The sequence below is a fragment of the Tarenaya hassleriana genome, unplaced genomic scaffold, assembly GCF_000463585.1.
Source record: "Tarenaya hassleriana unplaced genomic scaffold, ASM46358v1 Cleome9, whole genome shotgun sequence".
Lineage (NCBI taxonomy): Eukaryota > Viridiplantae > Streptophyta > Magnoliopsida > Brassicales > Cleomaceae > Tarenaya > Tarenaya hassleriana.
In genome coordinates, this window is record NW_010971389.1 from 4,409,837 (window position 1) to 4,427,205 (window position 17,369).

General features: G+C 38.9%; 4 protein-coding genes across 6 annotated transcripts; 1 reads left to right on the forward strand and 3 right to left on the reverse strand.

Annotated features, from left to right (window-relative positions):
- Positions 1 to 572: 572 nt before the first annotated feature.
- On the reverse strand, positions 573 to 3,490 carry LOC104804430 (probable inactive heme oxygenase 2, chloroplastic). Of its 2 annotated transcripts, none has more exons than XR_002023758.1 (5): positions 3,398 to 3,490; positions 2,003 to 2,563; positions 1,577 to 1,800; positions 1,168 to 1,495; positions 573 to 1,087 (listed from the first exon to the last, which is right to left on the reverse strand). XR_002023758.1 is itself a non-coding variant. In XM_010528727.1 (5 exons), exons 2-5 carry the CDS (start codon positions 2,514 to 2,516, stop codon positions 1,209 to 1,211), a joined length of 939 nt encoding a protein of 312 aa, XP_010527029.1. In that variant the 5' UTR covers positions 2,517 to 2,563; positions 3,398 to 3,490; the 3' UTR covers positions 1,102 to 1,208. The 2 variants fall into 2 exon arrangements, 1 of the variants encoding a protein (XP_010527029.1); XM_010528727.1 differs by lacking the exon at positions 573 to 1,087 and having other exon boundaries at positions 1,102 to 1,301; positions 1,388 to 1,495.
- Positions 3,491 to 4,127: 637 nt separating this feature from the next.
- LOC104804431 (protein CYPRO4-like) lies at positions 4,128 to 6,955 on the forward strand. Its single transcript, XM_010528728.2, has 2 exons — positions 4,128 to 5,879; positions 6,512 to 6,955. Exons 1-2 carry the CDS (start codon positions 4,227 to 4,229, stop codon positions 6,791 to 6,793), a joined length of 1,935 nt encoding a protein of 644 aa, XP_010527030.1. The 5' UTR covers positions 4,128 to 4,226; the 3' UTR covers positions 6,794 to 6,955.
- Positions 6,956 to 7,009: 54 nt separating this feature from the next.
- On the reverse strand, positions 7,010 to 11,387 carry LOC104804432 (protein WEAK CHLOROPLAST MOVEMENT UNDER BLUE LIGHT 1). 2 transcript variants are annotated; one of them, XM_010528729.1, is made up of 3 exons: positions 11,163 to 11,387; positions 9,245 to 9,950; positions 7,010 to 9,117 (listed from the first exon to the last, which is right to left on the reverse strand). In XM_010528729.1, the coding sequence occupies exons 2-3, from the start codon at positions 9,926 to 9,928 to the stop codon at positions 7,285 to 7,287; spliced, it is 2,517 nt and encodes an 838-aa protein (XP_010527031.1). In that variant the 5' UTR covers positions 9,929 to 9,950; positions 11,163 to 11,387; the 3' UTR covers positions 7,010 to 7,284. The 2 variants fall into 2 exon arrangements, with proteins under 2 accessions (XP_010527031.1, XP_010527032.1); XM_010528730.1 differs by lacking the exon at positions 11,163 to 11,387 and adding an exon at positions 10,107 to 10,232.
- Positions 11,388 to 13,718: 2,331 nt separating this feature from the next.
- On the reverse strand, positions 13,719 to 17,286 carry LOC104804433 (protein TIC 22, chloroplastic-like). Its single transcript, XM_010528731.2, has 9 exons — positions 16,851 to 17,286; positions 16,687 to 16,749; positions 15,764 to 15,838; positions 15,591 to 15,641; positions 15,189 to 15,248; positions 15,041 to 15,103; positions 14,383 to 14,418; positions 14,112 to 14,297; positions 13,719 to 13,730 (listed from the first exon to the last, which is right to left on the reverse strand). Exons 1-8 carry the CDS (start codon positions 17,235 to 17,237, stop codon positions 14,205 to 14,207), a joined length of 828 nt encoding a protein of 275 aa, XP_010527033.1. The 5' UTR covers positions 17,238 to 17,286; the 3' UTR covers positions 13,719 to 13,730; positions 14,112 to 14,204.
- Between the last annotated feature and the right edge of the window lie 83 nt (positions 17,287 to 17,369).

Genomic DNA, 17,369 nt, shown 5'->3' on the forward strand with positions numbered 1-17,369 from the left:
AACATCTAAATTAGTGGGCCAGTCGTCTTAGTCTTTTTAGTAAACGATATTCATGCAGCTAATATTTATTTATCAACCATAGATGATTTTTCATCGTTTGATAAACATTTTTCTAATTGGACCTAACATGATAATGACTTAATAAAGATGAAAAGTCTCGATGGCTATTACATATATTGTAGGACTACATTTAAATATAATTTGACCGAAATGTTAAACAAATAAGAGCATGAACGAGATATCGTAACGTCTTTTTTCTCTCCGTCGTCGAAAGATTTAAACATTTAATAGTTGGAGTTTTTATAGTTTTTTAAAATCTAAAAACCAAAAAAAAACTTCCATTCAAGTTTTTATAAAATTATTTTTTATAAAAACTTGAAAAATCATTTTAAAAATCAATAAAAAAATAAAAAAAACTACATTTTTGGTTTACAAATATTATATAATTCAAAAACCAAAAAATAAAAACTAAAAACTAAAATCCAAAAACTAAACCCAAAAACCCAAAATAAAATAATCCCCTTACTCTTTGTAAATGAAATTATTATTCTTTACTCTCATTAAAAGAAAAATCACAGTAATTTATGGCTCTCTCGCAAACGTAATAAGAATACAAAAAAAAAAAAATCCAATATTATTTTCGGACAAAACTTTACCCAAGTGTTTGTCCTCCTCAAAAAAAAATCCCCTTAGTCCTTGCCGTAGTGGCTCCCTCGAAGGCCCACGACTCGCCACGAGCCGAGGTCGCGGTGGGTCCCATACGGTGGGACGAGAGGGTGGCCACCTACACGAGGAACTATGCGAACCGGCAGAAAGGGGACTGCCGTCTCGTCCACTCGAGTGGGCCCTACGGCGAGAACCTCGCCTGGAGCAGCATCCCTTCGACATGTCGAGAGCCGATGCCGTGAGGTGCAACGATGGCCGTGGAACGTTCGTCGCTTGCAACTTTAACGGCGAACGGCCGTACTAAAAATGTGTATATATATATATATATATATATACACATGATTTCGAATAATATCATCGTCTCTATGGGTCAGTCATGGTTACTTTGTCATTTGTGTATGGTGCGTATCATGCATGCAATCTGAGGAAGAAAAGTCGGGAAATTTACGATACTTGATGCCGGAAAAAGAATAGGTCTGCTAATGAAATGGTTTTTATTACCAAACTGAAGAAGACAGCTCAGAGAACAGAAGCAGGTTTTTTTATAGGACGATCAACCGAACTATCTGCCCCATATACTTAAATGCCTTTGCTGTTTCCTTCAAGCATTTGTTCTTCTCGTCCCGAGACCAATGCTTCATTCCCCAAAACATTACAGCAGATGATAAGAAGCGTCGAGGAAGAAATCAACCCATGAGTTTAAAATATCGAAAACCCTCACCTCTCCGAGCGTGTTGAGCTTTTCACGGACTCCTCTCAGCAACTCCTCTGTATTGTCTTCCCACCTCGTGAATTCCAGCTCCTTGCCTTCCAGAAGCTTCTCCGAGACCTGAACGCGAATCAGAAACTCGGTCACATGAATGCGACATGCATCACAAAAGAAGCTTGAACATCATATGAAAAACTTTACCTGTCTAACTATAACTTGACCGCCAGCAACATGCGAGAAATATATGTTGTAGAAATGAGAAAGGAAAAGAGGGGCATTTTGATCGGCCCGTTCTTTCAAATACTTGGCATATGAAACTCCTGGATTGCTCGGTTCTGGAATTGCATATCCCTGTTCTTTAAACCACATCAGATCATTCTCGATGTTTCGTGATCGCTCTAATCCTGTTCTCCTGAAGTAAGCATCTGCAAATTTACCAAACAGCATGATTCATGTTGGATTCTGAACCCACAAACCAGATCAGATAGTATTCACCATGTGTACTCAGACAGTATTCACCTGATCTAATCTCGAGTTTGGAAAAGAGAAACAATTCTCGTGATATGCAACAAGTAAGCTAAAACAGTGAAGAGCAGATATAACTAGACATAACATAAAAGTTCTTACAGGAAACATCCTCGGATTCCTCGATAATTCGCTCGATGGTATCAAAGACAAGCTTGCTGTCAACCAAGTATTTAAGCAACCCTTCTTTGCTCGGCTTCCAAGTCTCTTCATCCTTGTTCTGCGAATACCCACTTCCCTCCCCATCTGATTGTTCATCTTCTTCCTTCTCACTCTCGGTTTCGTCATTGGATTCACACTTCTTGCCATTGACATTGCGTAATCTCAGGGCAACGAACCTCATTTCCTCCGTTATGCCCACACTCTCTCCTGGGTATTGCTTCCGATACCTTGTCCTCTTCCTCTTTATCACCACTGGAGGCGACTGGTTGCCCGAAATAGTTGTAGGTGACGATGATGAGCATGACATGCTGAGAAGTCTTTGTCTGTAACTATCAGATGGAACAGGGACATATGAGCGCGGATGATGTCGGATAAAGTGAAAGAGCTTGGAAACTGAAGTGGGTGTCACTGGAGAAGCCATGGATTCCGACGAAGAAGGCAGAAGGGTTTTCATTGGCCGGTTGGATCTCTAAGGTATCACGGTTCGGAGAAAAACCTGTGCTGATAACAAAAAAGAAAAGCTTAAACTTGATTATTACACATAGTAGATGAAACAGCAAATGGCTAAAAAGTTCTCCCATCAAATTCAAAAAAGAAAGAACCACCAAAATGGAGAAAAGCTTAAACTTGGCAGACAACAAAATGTTCCCTGACAGTTAACTTCACTTGAAGTTGGAAATGGTGAGATGTTTTTCTTATTACCCTAATATCCTAAACCTTGATTGACGACACACATAGCAAATGAACTAATTACTATGTTTTAAGGTACCGATCAAGCAACTAGTTAAGTTGCAAAATCTAACACGAAAACAAACATCAGATGAACTCAAACCAAAGGAAACAAAGAGATGTGTTACGAGCGTTATCCTTAATATGATCCACAAATGGCTAACGGAGAGGATGCAACTTTCACTTCCCAAACCTTTAAGAAAACAGAAAATCTTCTTTGGCAACAAAACGCTTTGATCACATGATTTTCGACTGACCCACAAACAATGTCACAAGGTTTTATGCTTTAACATACAGAAAGGGTGTGTAACTACGAGCGATTGGATGAATACTTCGACGGAATTCATCCAACACAAGCTTAAAAAATCATCAGTAATCAAAATTAATCCTACCCAATACATAAATATTTAAAATTTTACCCAAAAATCCGCCGGAGGGAACAAAGTCCGTGGTCTTATACCTTTACAGAAGAACACAAAATGAACAGAAGAACTACCAGAGAAAGAGAACTGGGATTTCTTCGTCCGACATGAGCAAACAGAAATCCGACAGAACCAGAGACAAAACAAAGGAAAGAGACGACGTAGAAAACTGGAAAGTACTCACCGGAGGTCGCCGGCGGCAAAGGAGTTCACTGGACGAGTAGAATGAACGAAATGATAAGAAAAGAGTTTTCGCGTGAGGAGAAAAAAAGGTAAGATTAAAAATACCATATTTTGAAAAATAATTATCTACACTGTCAAGAAATTCTAAAAATCCAAAAGAAAGATGTAAATAACTTTTTAAATATTTTTAGGTTTATTAGTTTTATAATTGCATAGTTGTATCAAAAATTATTCTTAAGAAAATAGAAAGAAAAAAAAGAACTATTCAATCAAAAGAGTTCAAAACCAAGAGTTTTTATTTTTTGTTTATTGACTTTTATGTGTTGATTATGTTATCTTTTGTTCTTTTTTAAAAAAAAAATTATAATCAAAATATATGGATATAAAATCAAATTTTAATTTTTTAGCATCTTTAAACATTGGAATACAGATTTGGATAACCTATGTATTTAAGTTTTATCTAATATATAAGAAGTTTGTTTTGGTTGAAAAAATAAAAACAAAAAAGACAAAAAGTCGCGTTCTGCTCTAAGGTGGTTACAGTACGAAAGAAGGGTTCACATTCACTTGAGAGACCAAATTCCCAATCACCGAATATTCTTGGGATTTACCGGCTGTAGCCGGTAATCGAAACGTTAGCAAAGATAGTGCAGTAGACACGACCGAATGTAGCCGGTTACCCACCAATCTACCAGTACAGTACAGCACATTATTCGAATCCCTAATTTTCAAATTTCGAACTTTGCTCTCCTTTTCTTCCGCATTTTCCCTCCCCCATTTGAACCTCGATCGTGCACGCTCAAGATCTCTCTCTCTCTCTGTCAGTAGAAATGGGGGGCTCCCACAGTCGGGAAGATAAGGAAATCTGGGAGTCAGACGAGGAATATGAAGACGAAAGCGAAGAAGAAGATGAGGAAGATACGTTCGAGGATGCAAGAGGCGCTACACCTGACAAATCTTCCTCAGTTGGTCGTCGTCGTCGACCCAAATCTCCTTCATCGATTGACGATGTGGAGGCGAAGCTGAAAGCCCTGAAACTCAAATACCCATCATCGAACCAAGCCCCGTCTTCGCAGAATGCTGTTCGACTTTTCCGCTACATCAATGGTAACACTCCCAAAGCCAAATGGGTCACGGCAGAGAAGCTGACTGCTTATTCTTTCGTCAAGACCTCCAAAATCGATGGGGAAGAAGATGATCATGATGAAGACGAAGACGACTTGGAAAAGGGGTGGTGGGTTTTGAAAGTCGGGAACAAGATCCGGGGAAAGGTTTCAGAGGATATGCAGTTGAAGACTTATAAAGATCAACGCCGTGTTGATTTCGTTGCTAAAGCTGTTTGGGCGTTGAAGTTTCCCAGCATTGAAGATTATACTGCTTTTGTGAGTAAGTATAACGATTGCTTGTTTGAGAACAATTACGGTGTTGAGCTGAATGAGGCCAATACGGCTAAAATTTACGGTAAAGATTTCATAGCGTGGGCAAATCCTGAGGCTGCTGATGATTCTATGTGGGAAGATGCTGATGATGTTTTGCTTAAAAGTCCTGAGTCGGCAACACCATTGAGGGAAACGCAGGATCTGACAGAGGCCTTTGAGGAGGCGGCCAGTGATGGCATTCAGAGCTTAGCTTTAGGTGCCTTAGATAATAGCTTTCTGGTTGGAGATTCTGGTATTCAGGTTTTCAAGAATCTTAGGCATGGAATTCAAGGGAAAGGAATTTGTGTTAATTTTGATGCCGGGTATAGTCGAAGTGCCAGAAATGTCGCCCATTCTACCCCAAAGAAGGCTCTTCTTATGAAAGCTGAGACAAACATGCTGCTTATGAGTCCCATGAATGAAGCCAAACCTCATTCAACTGGAATCCATCAACTTGACATTGAAACTGGGAAGATTGTTTCGGAATGGAAGTTTGGGAAGGATGGAGTTGATATCTCTATGAGAGATATTACTAATGATAGCAAAGGATCCCAATTGGATCCATCCGGATCAACGTTTCTTGGTTTGGATGATAATAGGCTTTGCAGGTGGGATATGCGTGATCGACAAGGGATGGTTCAGAATCTTGCTACTGCTAGTGCTCCTGTCTTGAATTGGACACAAGGGCATCAATTTTCAAGAGGCACTAACTTCCAGTGCTTTGCCACCACTGGAGATGGCTCCATTGTTGTTGGATCTCTTGATGGGAAGATTAGACTGTACTCTAGCAATACCATGAGACAGGCAAAGACAGCTTTCCCTGGTCTTGGTTCACCAATAACTCATGTGGATGTTACTTTTGACGGTAAATGGATAGTGGGTTCGACAGATACGTATTTGGTTGTCATATGCACCCTTTTCACTGACAAGGATGGGAAAACAAAGACTGGTTTCTCAGGTCGCATGGGAAATAGAATCGCCGCTCCAAGGTTGTTAAAGCTAAGACCTTTGGATTCACATTTAGCTGGAACTAGCAATAAGTTCCGGAATGCTCAGTTTTCTTGGGTAAGTCAAATCCTCTACAATTTTTGTTTCTGTGCTGCTTTAGCAATAAGCTTGATTACCAAATAGCTGTTGGGTCATATATTTGATCTTTAGCTCATAAAATTGTGTATAGAAGTTTATGAATTTCCTGCACGACGAACAGAATAGTTCCTGTATTTATAATTTAACAGAAATCCAAGTGGTCTAATGCCGTTATTCTGAATAGTTTTGATGATAGGCCTGTCTTTGATGAAATGTCTCTCTTTGATGCCTTTCCTTTAACTTGGCTGGTTACTTTTATCCAGCTTTTTCCATCTAGATGAAGAGGTTTTTCTTTAGCTGAAATGTGTTCTTGCAAAATTATGTGACCTTTAATGTTCTCTGTCCAAGGACATCTCCAGGATGGTAATATTTCATTGTGCTGCAAAATCAGTTTCTTTTGCATTGACATAAATTTGTTCGACAACGGTACGAGAGCATGTTGCAACATTTAACAGAAACCCGAGTTTCTTTCAGCTGAGACTAGCGCCAAAACTGGGGATTTGTGATTTACATCTTCTGTAATGCCTTGTTTCTTCTTATTACAGACCATAAGATTCCAACTCTAGGGCATATATTCTCATGGATTCTTGTGATAAAACTTGAATGTCTAGGTGACCGAGAACGGAAAGCAAGAACGACATGTGGTGGCAACTGTTGGCAAATTCAGTGTGATATGGAACTTTCAGCAAGTGAAGAATGGGGCACATGAATGCTACCAGGACCAGGAGGGTCTGAAGAAATGTTACTGCTACAAGGTAGTCCTCCGGGACGAATCCATAGTGGACAGTCGCTTCATGAATGACAAATACGCAATCAGTGGTTCACCTGAGGCACCTTTGGTTATTGCAACTCCCATGAAAGTCAGCTCTTTCAGCTTATCCAGCAGGCGATGATCAACTCGATTCTACATTGACATTTTCAGTTCTAGCTAGTTTGTAACACATGTTGTGGTTCTTTGGTATGTTGTTTGATTCAGACAAATGGTACTTGTTGATGTTTTGGCATGACTCTTAACTCTTAAGGTGATTATAATGTAATGATTGCTTGGGTGTTTATGCAGAAGAATCTTCAATCATACATACAAGCTCCTGTTTGATGATGCTGAAAAATGTTGCAAACAATATAAACTTCATTTACCAAGCTAAAACATGTGTTGGATTTACAGAAAGGTAAAAAAAAAATTTACTCTACATCTCATAACCATTATTCTTGGGTATGTTGACAGTTTTATTTCCTCATCACCCTTGTAATACAAAAGGCACTCAGATCACAATGCACATAGGAAATCAACAGCCTTTCAAAATCAACACATACTTCATCATATGGGATCTCTCCTTTTACGGGTTTTTCTTCAGAATGCCCCTTTTTGAAATTCAGAATCAACTCACTTGTTTGAAACCGACTTCTTCTTTGACAAGAACATGAAAAACCTCGGGAAAGATAGTTTCTTCTTTTTCTTTCCAGTCTTGGTTTGTGAAGAAGCTTCATGACTGTCTCCTCCTGTCCCATATGAATCATTAGGGCTGGAGACATAAGGGACTGTTGTCTCAGATGCTTGCTCTGAGTCAATGCTTTCTCTTTGAGTTTTCGCTGTGTTAAATCCGCTTTCACTGGCCTTTCTTCTCTGTTCGTGTTCGGCCCTCCACTTTCTCAGTTCTTGCTCAACACCCAACTTACCCTCTTTCGCCTTCTCTGACTTTTCCATCGCTTCTTTAAGTGCTTCCTTTCTTGCAGCCATCTCTCTGTTCACCTCTTCCAGTTCCTCCAGGCTTCTCATTTCCGCTTTTTTAGCTTCCTCAATCTGACGAACCGCTGCCGCCACCCTTTCATTGGCTTGTTCTTCTGCCTCGTGAGCACGTTTGCTAAGCTCATAGTACTCCTCTAATGTAAGTGTTACACTTCTGGGCGAATCAACATCATTAATGTTTGAAGTGGATTCACTTTCTTGCAAAGCTTTGATGGCAGCCATGGCCAGCCTCTCCGAAGCTTTAGCTGCCTCTATCTCCTTTTGTGCCGCGAATAATCTGCTCTCCATCGTACTTGCTCCAGCCTTTGCTTGCTCTGCTTCTTCTTTCGCCTTGCGCAGTTCCTCACGTGCAAGTTCAGCCAGCGATTTCGCTTCATCAGCCGCTTGGGCTGCCTGTTGCAGTTGCTTTGGTAGCTCTACCATTTTATCCTTGACTTCTTTCTCCTTCGACTGAACCAAAGCTATTTCCGACTTTGTTCTCTCGATCTCTGATTCTAGAGAAGCAACTGCTATGGAGGCCATTCCTTCTCTTTGTTTGATTGAGGTAAGAGCTGACTTTTCTTTCTCGAGCTCCGACTGCAAAGACGAGGCAGCCACCTTCAAGCAATTCACTTCGGCGGTTGCTTTCTCGATGTTGACTTTTACTTCTTCGAGTTCTTTCTTTGCAGAGGCAACGGCCGCTTGTATATCCGTATGGGTTTTGTTTTCTGGTGGGACATCGCCTTTAGTGACTGGATCACTCTCTTCCTCCGTCAATTTCGATTCCATATAAGCTGCCAATTCAGCCTTCAAATCGAGGAGCAGAGCTGAAGCAGTGTCGAGTTTTGATTCGAGATCCTTGGCCGAAAGTATCTGCTGGCTAAGTTTTTGGATTTCCTCTTCTGCCTGCTTTAGTTCCTTCTCCCAGCGGTGAGTATCCTGGTCTCGGGCCATGGCAGCTCCAATTCTTTGTTCTTCCGCCTCCAAATGAGCAGCATGTGCAGATTCGAGAGACTCCTTTGTAGCTATCAGCTCTATAGTGAGTCCTTCTACCGTCTTCTCAACTTCCTTTAGCTTCGACACTGCTTCTTCGGCTTTCTTCACAGCCTCATCTTTCTCTTTCACCAGATCATCGTATTCCTTGTGCAGTGTCTCTAACTCCTCCTTAACAGATTGCAGTTCTGAAATTGCGGCTGTATGCCTGGCTTTGGCCACTTCAAGCTGTGCTTTAGCTGCAACACTAGCCTCATCAGCTATTCCTTGTTCCATCTCTTCAACCCTCAGCTTAGCCAGTTCTGAGTCCTGCTTTGCTTGTTGTTCTTCTGTTTGTGCCCTCTCCAGATTGAGCTTCAACTCCTCTACCAACCTCTTTGTGTTTTCCAGTTCCTTAAGAACTTGCTGCTTTCCCAGCTCAGCGGCTTCGGACTGTTTTTTGTACTCTGGAATCTCCTCTTGAATCTTCTCGAGCTCTTGTTCAACAAGCTTGCGTTTCTGCAAAACCATATTAAATCATTTTGATCAAGATTCCCAGGATCAAGTCCCAGATAAAAACATGAAAAATTCAGATATTCATTCATACGCGTATAATCTTTGGCAAAACAGTAGTAATAACACGCACCTCTACTGCTTGCATTCTGTGGGCTTTCCAGTCAGTAATTCCCCCAAATTTTGAGACAGCTTCTTTGACAGATTCAAAGGGAGCAGCCGTATCGATTAAACCTCTAAAGTCGAGATTTTTTGGCATCCTGGCACTTGCTGGTGATCCCGAGGATCTCGGAGACACAGTAGCTCTGGGAGATCCATTGCTTCTTGGAGACAAAAATGCTCTTGGTGACCCTCCATTTCTTGCTGTGCCAGCAGCAACACCAGTAACCTTTACACGAGGCAGATCAATCTCACCAGACGGAGAAACAATGACAGAACTCGTAAGTTCTGAGGGCTTTTGCCCAGGAGAATCATGTGTTTGTCTACTTCTAGCTTCTTCAACTGTTATAGCATCAGCATCATCCCGGGTGGTTTCTGCATGAATTAGAGAATTGTCATCCTGTTTCACTTTTCCATTACCAGTAGACCCGTCAATTTGACATTGATGAACACCTTCAGGACCTTCCACATTGAGGTTTTCATCATTATGAGGAAGTGAAGTAGAGGGAGTTTTAGAGTCTTTAGCTGCTAATTCCTGCAACTCGGGCTTTACTGTTCCAACATCACCACCAACAATAACTGAGTTTACAGTAGTAGCAGCTTCATGAGAAACATCTTCTGGAGGAGACACTGCTTCAGCAGATTTCTGTTCCTCCATTTGATGAAGTTAGTGAGGGAATCTGCAGGTATACCGAAATTATTTAAGATAAGAGGAGAAAGCACAGGGATTGGTAAAAACGGAAGACAAGGAGAAGATACAACGAGACTGCAACATATATACATCACACAGGCGAAACACAATAAACAAGAACACGGAATATCGTTTCAGACGGTACCTATCCCAAGAATTTACTCTTATCTTTTAAGGGTAAACCTTTATACCAAGATACAAACTCCACAAAGAAGCTCATATTGATGAAGCGACAATACACAGATAAAGCACAGGAGAGACTCGTTTAACAGGAGCAGCTAAAGCAATAATACGATACTTTGCTTAAAAAGGAAAGTATTAGTGACAATGTTCCACAACCTAACTAAGAACAGAATCAAGTTCGGTATAAGACCGGTAACATCTAACATCTCACTAATGTCCAACAAACAAACACCTGTAATAAGGCAACCCATAAGCATTAGAAACAACATAGAACCAATCAAACTCTTACATATTTTCATCAATGGAGTTTCCAACAACGGAAACTCTATATTCAACAAAGCAAACTCGAAAACACTGTTTGCGGAATGATGAATAATTGAACGAGTTTAAAGTTTCCTCTCGTTGGGATCGCTAATTTCTATCCTAATGTTGAACTCGAACCCAATAGAAAACATAGTAATATATAAACTTTATTCAAACTAAAACTCTCCATAATTTCCAATAACCCAAAAGATTACCCTCATTTAGAAAGAAAATGAAGAACAAAAGAATCAAATAACATTTAATTGTCATATTTCCACAGGTTTTGTCATGCGGGTGATAGGCAGCGTTGCTGATTCCTACACGATACGTACAATCAGATTATGTTCTTGGATTCGTCCCGTGAATCAATCTAGAACGATTGCATATTCTCTGAGAAAGAAAAACATAGTTCGAAGAAGTCCTCGAATTGAATTGAAAAATCAACACCACACTTGTGTCTTGCCTGTTTCTGACACCAAACGAACAAGAATTCCACGGTAAGGATGAAGAATCAGAGCAAACAAAAAAAAAGACATAACTCAGGTTTCTCTCAGCTGAGGATTTGAAACAAGAAGATGAAGCTAATACGGTATCAACAATAATCAGGTAAACCCACGAACGAGGAACTCAAATTGAACCCACCAAAGCTGGATAATACAAGAAGCCGCAACATCAAAATGATTCATCCAAGAGCCGTCGTGGAAGAGAGACTTACCACAGAAGTGGAAACAAGGCGGGCGAAGATTCGGGAAGGAAGAAGACGATGATCCAGAGAAAGGCAAAGAGAACGGGGATCGATGATGATTTGTTTTCCAGTCTATTGCAGACAAAAACAGAGGTGGGGAATTGAAGGTCAGAAATTAGAAAGAGAAAATCACGGAGACAGGGGATGACGACGATTGCCCTCTCTCCAGCTCTCATCCAATCTGTCATTGCTCGCTTCATAATTTCTCACTTTATTCGCTCTCTTTTTGTTTTTGTTTAATTTAATAAAAACAAATTGGTGGCTCCTTTTTTATTAAATGATCTATACGTCCACGTGTATGCTTTAGGGGTGGGCAAAAATACCCGGATTTCGAGTACCCGACTCGACCCGAGGGTCGGGTACCCGAAAATTCGGGTATCCGAGCGAATGAGACATGAGATCGGATATTGGTATTAGAATATCCGAATTTTCGGGTTCGGGTTCGGGTAATGGTTATTATCTCACGGGTACCCTCGGATACCCGGATAATAAAAATATATATTTTAAAATTTAGATTTTTTATTAGATTTTATGTTATTTTATTTAATATTAATGATTATATAGATATTATTGGGATATATATTTGATGTATTTTTTTAAAATAAAGTTATTTTAGATATAAATACAATTTAAATTTATTTTGAATGATTTTGTGTATGTATATATAAATATATTTAAAAATAATAATTGAAAAAAATATAAATATTCGGGTTCGGGTACCCTCGGGTACCCGGAAATTATCTCACGGGTTTTCGAATTCGGGTATTCGATTTTACGGGTATGAGATCGGGTAATAAAACATATAACCCGAGATATTCGGGTTCGGGTTCGGGTACTATGCTTTGAGTTGGAGGTAAAATATGATAGATTACAATAATATTATATTAATTTGTATTGAGTTTTTGGGATAAATTCAATAAAACTACCAACCGATTTACTCAAAAAAAATTTTTTTATGGTTATTACAAATTTATTACAAAAATTAATCAACTCAAAAACTCATCCAATATGGATTAGGTAAGATTGGAGAAAACTAAAAAGTTATTGCATAATATAAGTATATTTTCGGTTGATAGGCCAAAGAATATAAAAAGGTAGAGTTTATGTTTTTTTTTTTGTCAAAAGTAGAGTTTATATGTTATATGAATATTTTTTAACAATCTCTTTTTGATCGAAGTGATAATGTTTATATATGTTATTTTTTCCGAATATATTTTTCTAATTTACGTGATAATATTTGATACATATATTCTTTATATTAAATTTGAAAATAACCAAATAAACAAGTATTTCTAATAACATTTTTTTTCCAGAGTGAGCATTGAATTTGAAACAACCCCATGCACATTAGTACATTACCCAAATAAGAAAAAACTAAATTTGCAAAAAATATGTTTTAAACTTTGCAGTTAAAAACACCAAAGACCACTTTGGTTCTCTCGTCAGTTTCTTTGCCTTGTCCCCTCAAATGAACATCGGTTGTTACATGAGGACCAAAGCTTTTCAACCAATTTCCATTTTTAAAAATTATTTATGTATGATTTATTATTTATTTCACCTCTTTTTTTATTTCTAATTACCAAGTTTAGTCAAAATTAATTATGATCACGCTAAGATGTTTAAAATTACGATGAGTTGGGAGGGTAACCCAAAGCAATTTATAGTAATCCCACAAAATAGATTTGATGGTTGACCCTAACCCACAAAATGATTAGCTTGGTCCTCACTTATATGATTATGCTAGTTTTTGTTCTTCCAAGCTTTTGTTATAAAATACTTTTAAGTATAAATCAATAACTTCGAATTTTCCATAGACAATTTGTCTTTTGTTTTTTTTATAAATATACCATTTGTTTTCTTTGTTTTCTTCACATTGTACACTTTCAAAAGCAAAAGAAAAAGTAATAAGAGAGCTCAATCTCTTGAACAATTGATTTCGGATTCTAATTTTACGATCTGATTTTCGGATTGTTTATATTCCTCCGATTTCATAGCATGGATACGATTGGGATATCCAGTAATTTTGGGATTATGGCCGATCCCGAATCTTAATGTTGTGAAAATGATGGTAAACAATATTTTCATCAGTAAAGTTGAAGCAAATTCGATTCGATACAAAGAAAAGGATATATATATATATATATATATATATATATATATGGTTCGAACAATTTTAGATGCATAAACCGATTTGAAATACAACTGAGAACTGATAGGCAATGTCTAAGACATGAACAAAACAAGAAACCCAAAGCTGGAGAGAAGATTCTACCAGAACAAGTCCAATTATGTTAGTTGGTTGCTCATAATAAACTGGAATTCTGCTATGCCCTTTCTCTAGAATCAAGTTCATCAAATCCCTGTAGAAAAATGCAAAGAAACCCAAGATACGGTAAGTTTGACATGACCATCTTTGAAGAAATTAATCCTCAAATGAGCATTTTTTGATATAGAGTTTATTTTCGTCCAAACGAAAAATTAGAGCAGCTCGTAATCGGGCTGTGAAAAACTCCTGAGATCTTTTTTCGAAATAGTCCCCTGCAAATTTCATAAAGATACCACTTGTTTAGCTCTCAAACAAGAACAAAGCAGCTTATTGCAACGAGATTTGGCTTACTCTTTGTTGCCAAACCATTATGACAATGATCCGATCTCGTTAAGAAATCCGATTACCGGGATCAACTTATACGCTGCAAATCCGAGCCTAAAGCCGAGTTTTTCTTAATCCCGAAAATAACGGAGCTAATCCTATAAAACATCTCTATATAGCGGTTGAAACTACCATAATGATCGCATAATGTGGAGCTTATTTGCTGATAATCCCTCTCTTAAGTTCCCATTGCGTACCCTCTTCGACTAGTACAGTAGTTTCTCGCGGACAATGTAATGCTCAAAATGTAGAGTAAGAATTAACGGTACCTGTTCTACCGTGAGGACGGAAGCCGAAAACAACTTTTCCCACTACTACTTTGAGCCCTTCATGTGGGTGTAAGAGTAATGAACCGATAATCTCTACTCTTTAGCCACCTCTTGGATGTGTTGGGCGTAACTCCTACCGGGTGGAATGAATATTAGATCATCCCATCCTGAATTCCTCTCGCTCGTCTATACAAAATGGAATCGAAATTAGATTTTCCAATCGTCTTCATGTAGCAAACTTACATGCACTCAACTCGGTATGAAGGATTACCTCCATTTTCCTGAGTACATCTTCCAAACTTCCAACCTGTTCAGCAATAATATTAGTACAACAAATTACATGAGTTTAGGGGGACAATGGATCATTCATTAGAGTATAAATTTAAACACATTTTATCAGTTTACTTCTTGCGAATGATGTTAAAACAACATAATACAAGTGTCTGGAGTTATAAAGATCAATGCATGCAGATCTTGAATCATCCGATATTGGCTTCAAAATTCACAGTTTCTACTTACAGAGGGTGAGGCTCTTCAAGCTCTAAGTCAAATTACGATAAAAAAGCACAGTTTGGTGCAAAAAGCATCCCGTTGAGCGAAGGTTCAGAGAAGGGTCTCACCACAAGGGTGTATTGTAAGCAAACCTTACCTTGCAGAATATTCTGCTGATACAAGAAAAGGGTTCAGACTCGTCTAATCTTCCCATTTTTTCTACATTTATCTCCATGTCCCTCCCCTTGACATACTCTCTTACAAATTGCATGTGTTGCCAATCTAATTTGCTAGCAGCTCCAGCTGCTGATTAACCTTCCGTGCTTAAGTTGGACGGTTTGGTTTATTTTCTTTTTTAATTATGTCACTTTAATTCTAGAATTTGGGGTGTATTATAAAAACTCTCAAAATAGAAAACTAAATCGAAGGCTTAGTACCATAATTTGCTTGTCTGCTCTTGATGCTTTTGAATACTTTGAAAGTTCTCTCTCTATATCTTCCTGCACAAGGATGCAATTTACCATTTGTCAAGAAATTTGCAATTCTCATTTTCTTAGTATCATTAAAGATCCCAAAGAAACTAACCTTGCTGAAATATACGGGACAGTAACGCTTATTTCTCTTCCTTACGACCAGAAGATCAGACTGCAGAACACATTAATAGAACAGACGGATATCAACAGAAAAGAAAGTGAAAAAGCTAATGAAGAGAAAGTTAAGAAACTTTAAATTAACAAACAGTAAGGATACTTCATTGGTTTAGAAAAAAAGCTTACAATATCTGGTAGATGTAGCTAAGGAACTGATATATTCATACGTAAACAGGCATATTGACAGCAGCTCTTCTATTCAAGAATTACAGCAAACAATTAAGCAGCACTATGGGACAGTCATCCATTTAAAGTATTCATGAGCAATTATAACTGGCCATAATAAATCCTCAAGCAAACCACTGATATCTATCAACAAGTTATACAGTAGATATACCTGAAAAACTGGAACTCCGTCGAATCCATTCTTGTTACCAGAAGATTTTAGCTGAAAAAAAAATAAAAGTAGCTTCAGAATGAGATTTCCATAGTTTCCAAGATTAAAATATTGCAATAACCAAGCTATTTGAAAGATAATCATATAACAAAGGTCTCGTAGGGGGAGCCAACCTCCAATGCATTTTTTATCTGGATTGGATCTGGCAAAAAGCGAAAGGAAATTCCCTCAACTTTCAACAAGTACACCTGCCACAACATGCTTTAAGTAATATGCCGACATGAATCTCATGGAGAGGACACAAAAGGAGTAGTTATACATGAATGCAACTAATTTATTTGTCAGTCTAAAGGAATTTTGCCCCAATGCAGTAGTTGTAGGATCCATGAAAAAAAACGTTAATAGTGCGACTTATCACAAAAACAAGGGTTTCCATCTCACCATTTTCTTATTTTGGTGAAACTTCTTCATAAATATTCTTTGGTACAAATGTAAAATCAAAAGTTTGCACACGAAATAAATGTTCATCTCAAGCTTCCAGAATGGCCCGTATGGATGCCTTATTATTTGCATTTACAAAGTTAACAGTAAAAAGTAAAAATCTCTAAAGATAATCTCTGCACAACAGTTTCTCATATCAGCCCCTAGAAACAACATGAAACATGAACCCATTCTAAGAAGGTCTAACAACACATCGTATGATCTTGCAAAACAACCGAGACAGAACCTTAGAGTATACGACATTTTTTCACGTTTCCGACGTCAACTCTAACCATTTGAGTCAACCAATCAAATTTTCACCTTGAACCGACTCCGGCCTAATAACAAATCTGCTCGACTAATTTTAATCAGAGAAAACTAAAGAACAGACGTAGCTGAGACTGTGTAGCATTTCGCCCTTGTAACAAACATTTCTCGAAAATCCACCAATCAAACCACATCCCATTCCAGTAGGAAAATCGTCTTCTCTCCCTCAAAGCAACCCGCATTCCTCCGCTATTGAATTTCACAATGCTTTGCTCATAAGAACTTCATTTTCCTACAATTCCAAATTCCTACTACAGAATTTGGCATAGAGAATGATAATTCAACATACCTGATCCAGACTAATGGGAACAACCTTAGAGTTGGATTTCAATTCTCTTCTCCGCAAACGAGCCTGAATACAAAATCAAACGAACAACTACAAGCTCATGACACTTTTCCAGTGCAGTTCGATAAGACAGAGCCCAGATTCCAAGTCGAAAAGCAAGGGCAAACCTGAGCAAGAAATGCTTCTGCATCTTCTTGTCGGAAACAGAGCAAACCGAGAGACTTGGCGCCGCTGGGATCAGAAATAAGCACGAACTCGTTGTTAGTGTTGCTGACGGTAAACACCGACGTCCCAACCAGAGCTTTAGCCACCTGAAGCGGACTCAACGATGGATTTGTTGCGGCGGCGGAGGAAGGCTTGGATTGCGACTGAGAGATGGAGGCGAACGGGGGCGGCAGAGGCGAGAAGCGGCGGCCAGCGGCAGCTGCTAGGGTTCCGGCGAGGCGTTTCGTATCTTCGAATCGGGCGGAGAGGTCGGAGCCAAGGCGGAGGCAGTGGTGATGGAGGACGGATGAGAAGGAGAAGACAGGGTTTGGTTTTGGTGATGACTCCATTTCTGAATTTGCGGAGCTCTGCAAAAGAAGAGACCACGAAGGAAAAGTAGGAAACAAAGATTCTTCGGCTTTCTTGTTTAATCGGGATTTGGGCTTTTGCATTTTGGGCTTTGCATTACTCACCCTCTCGTG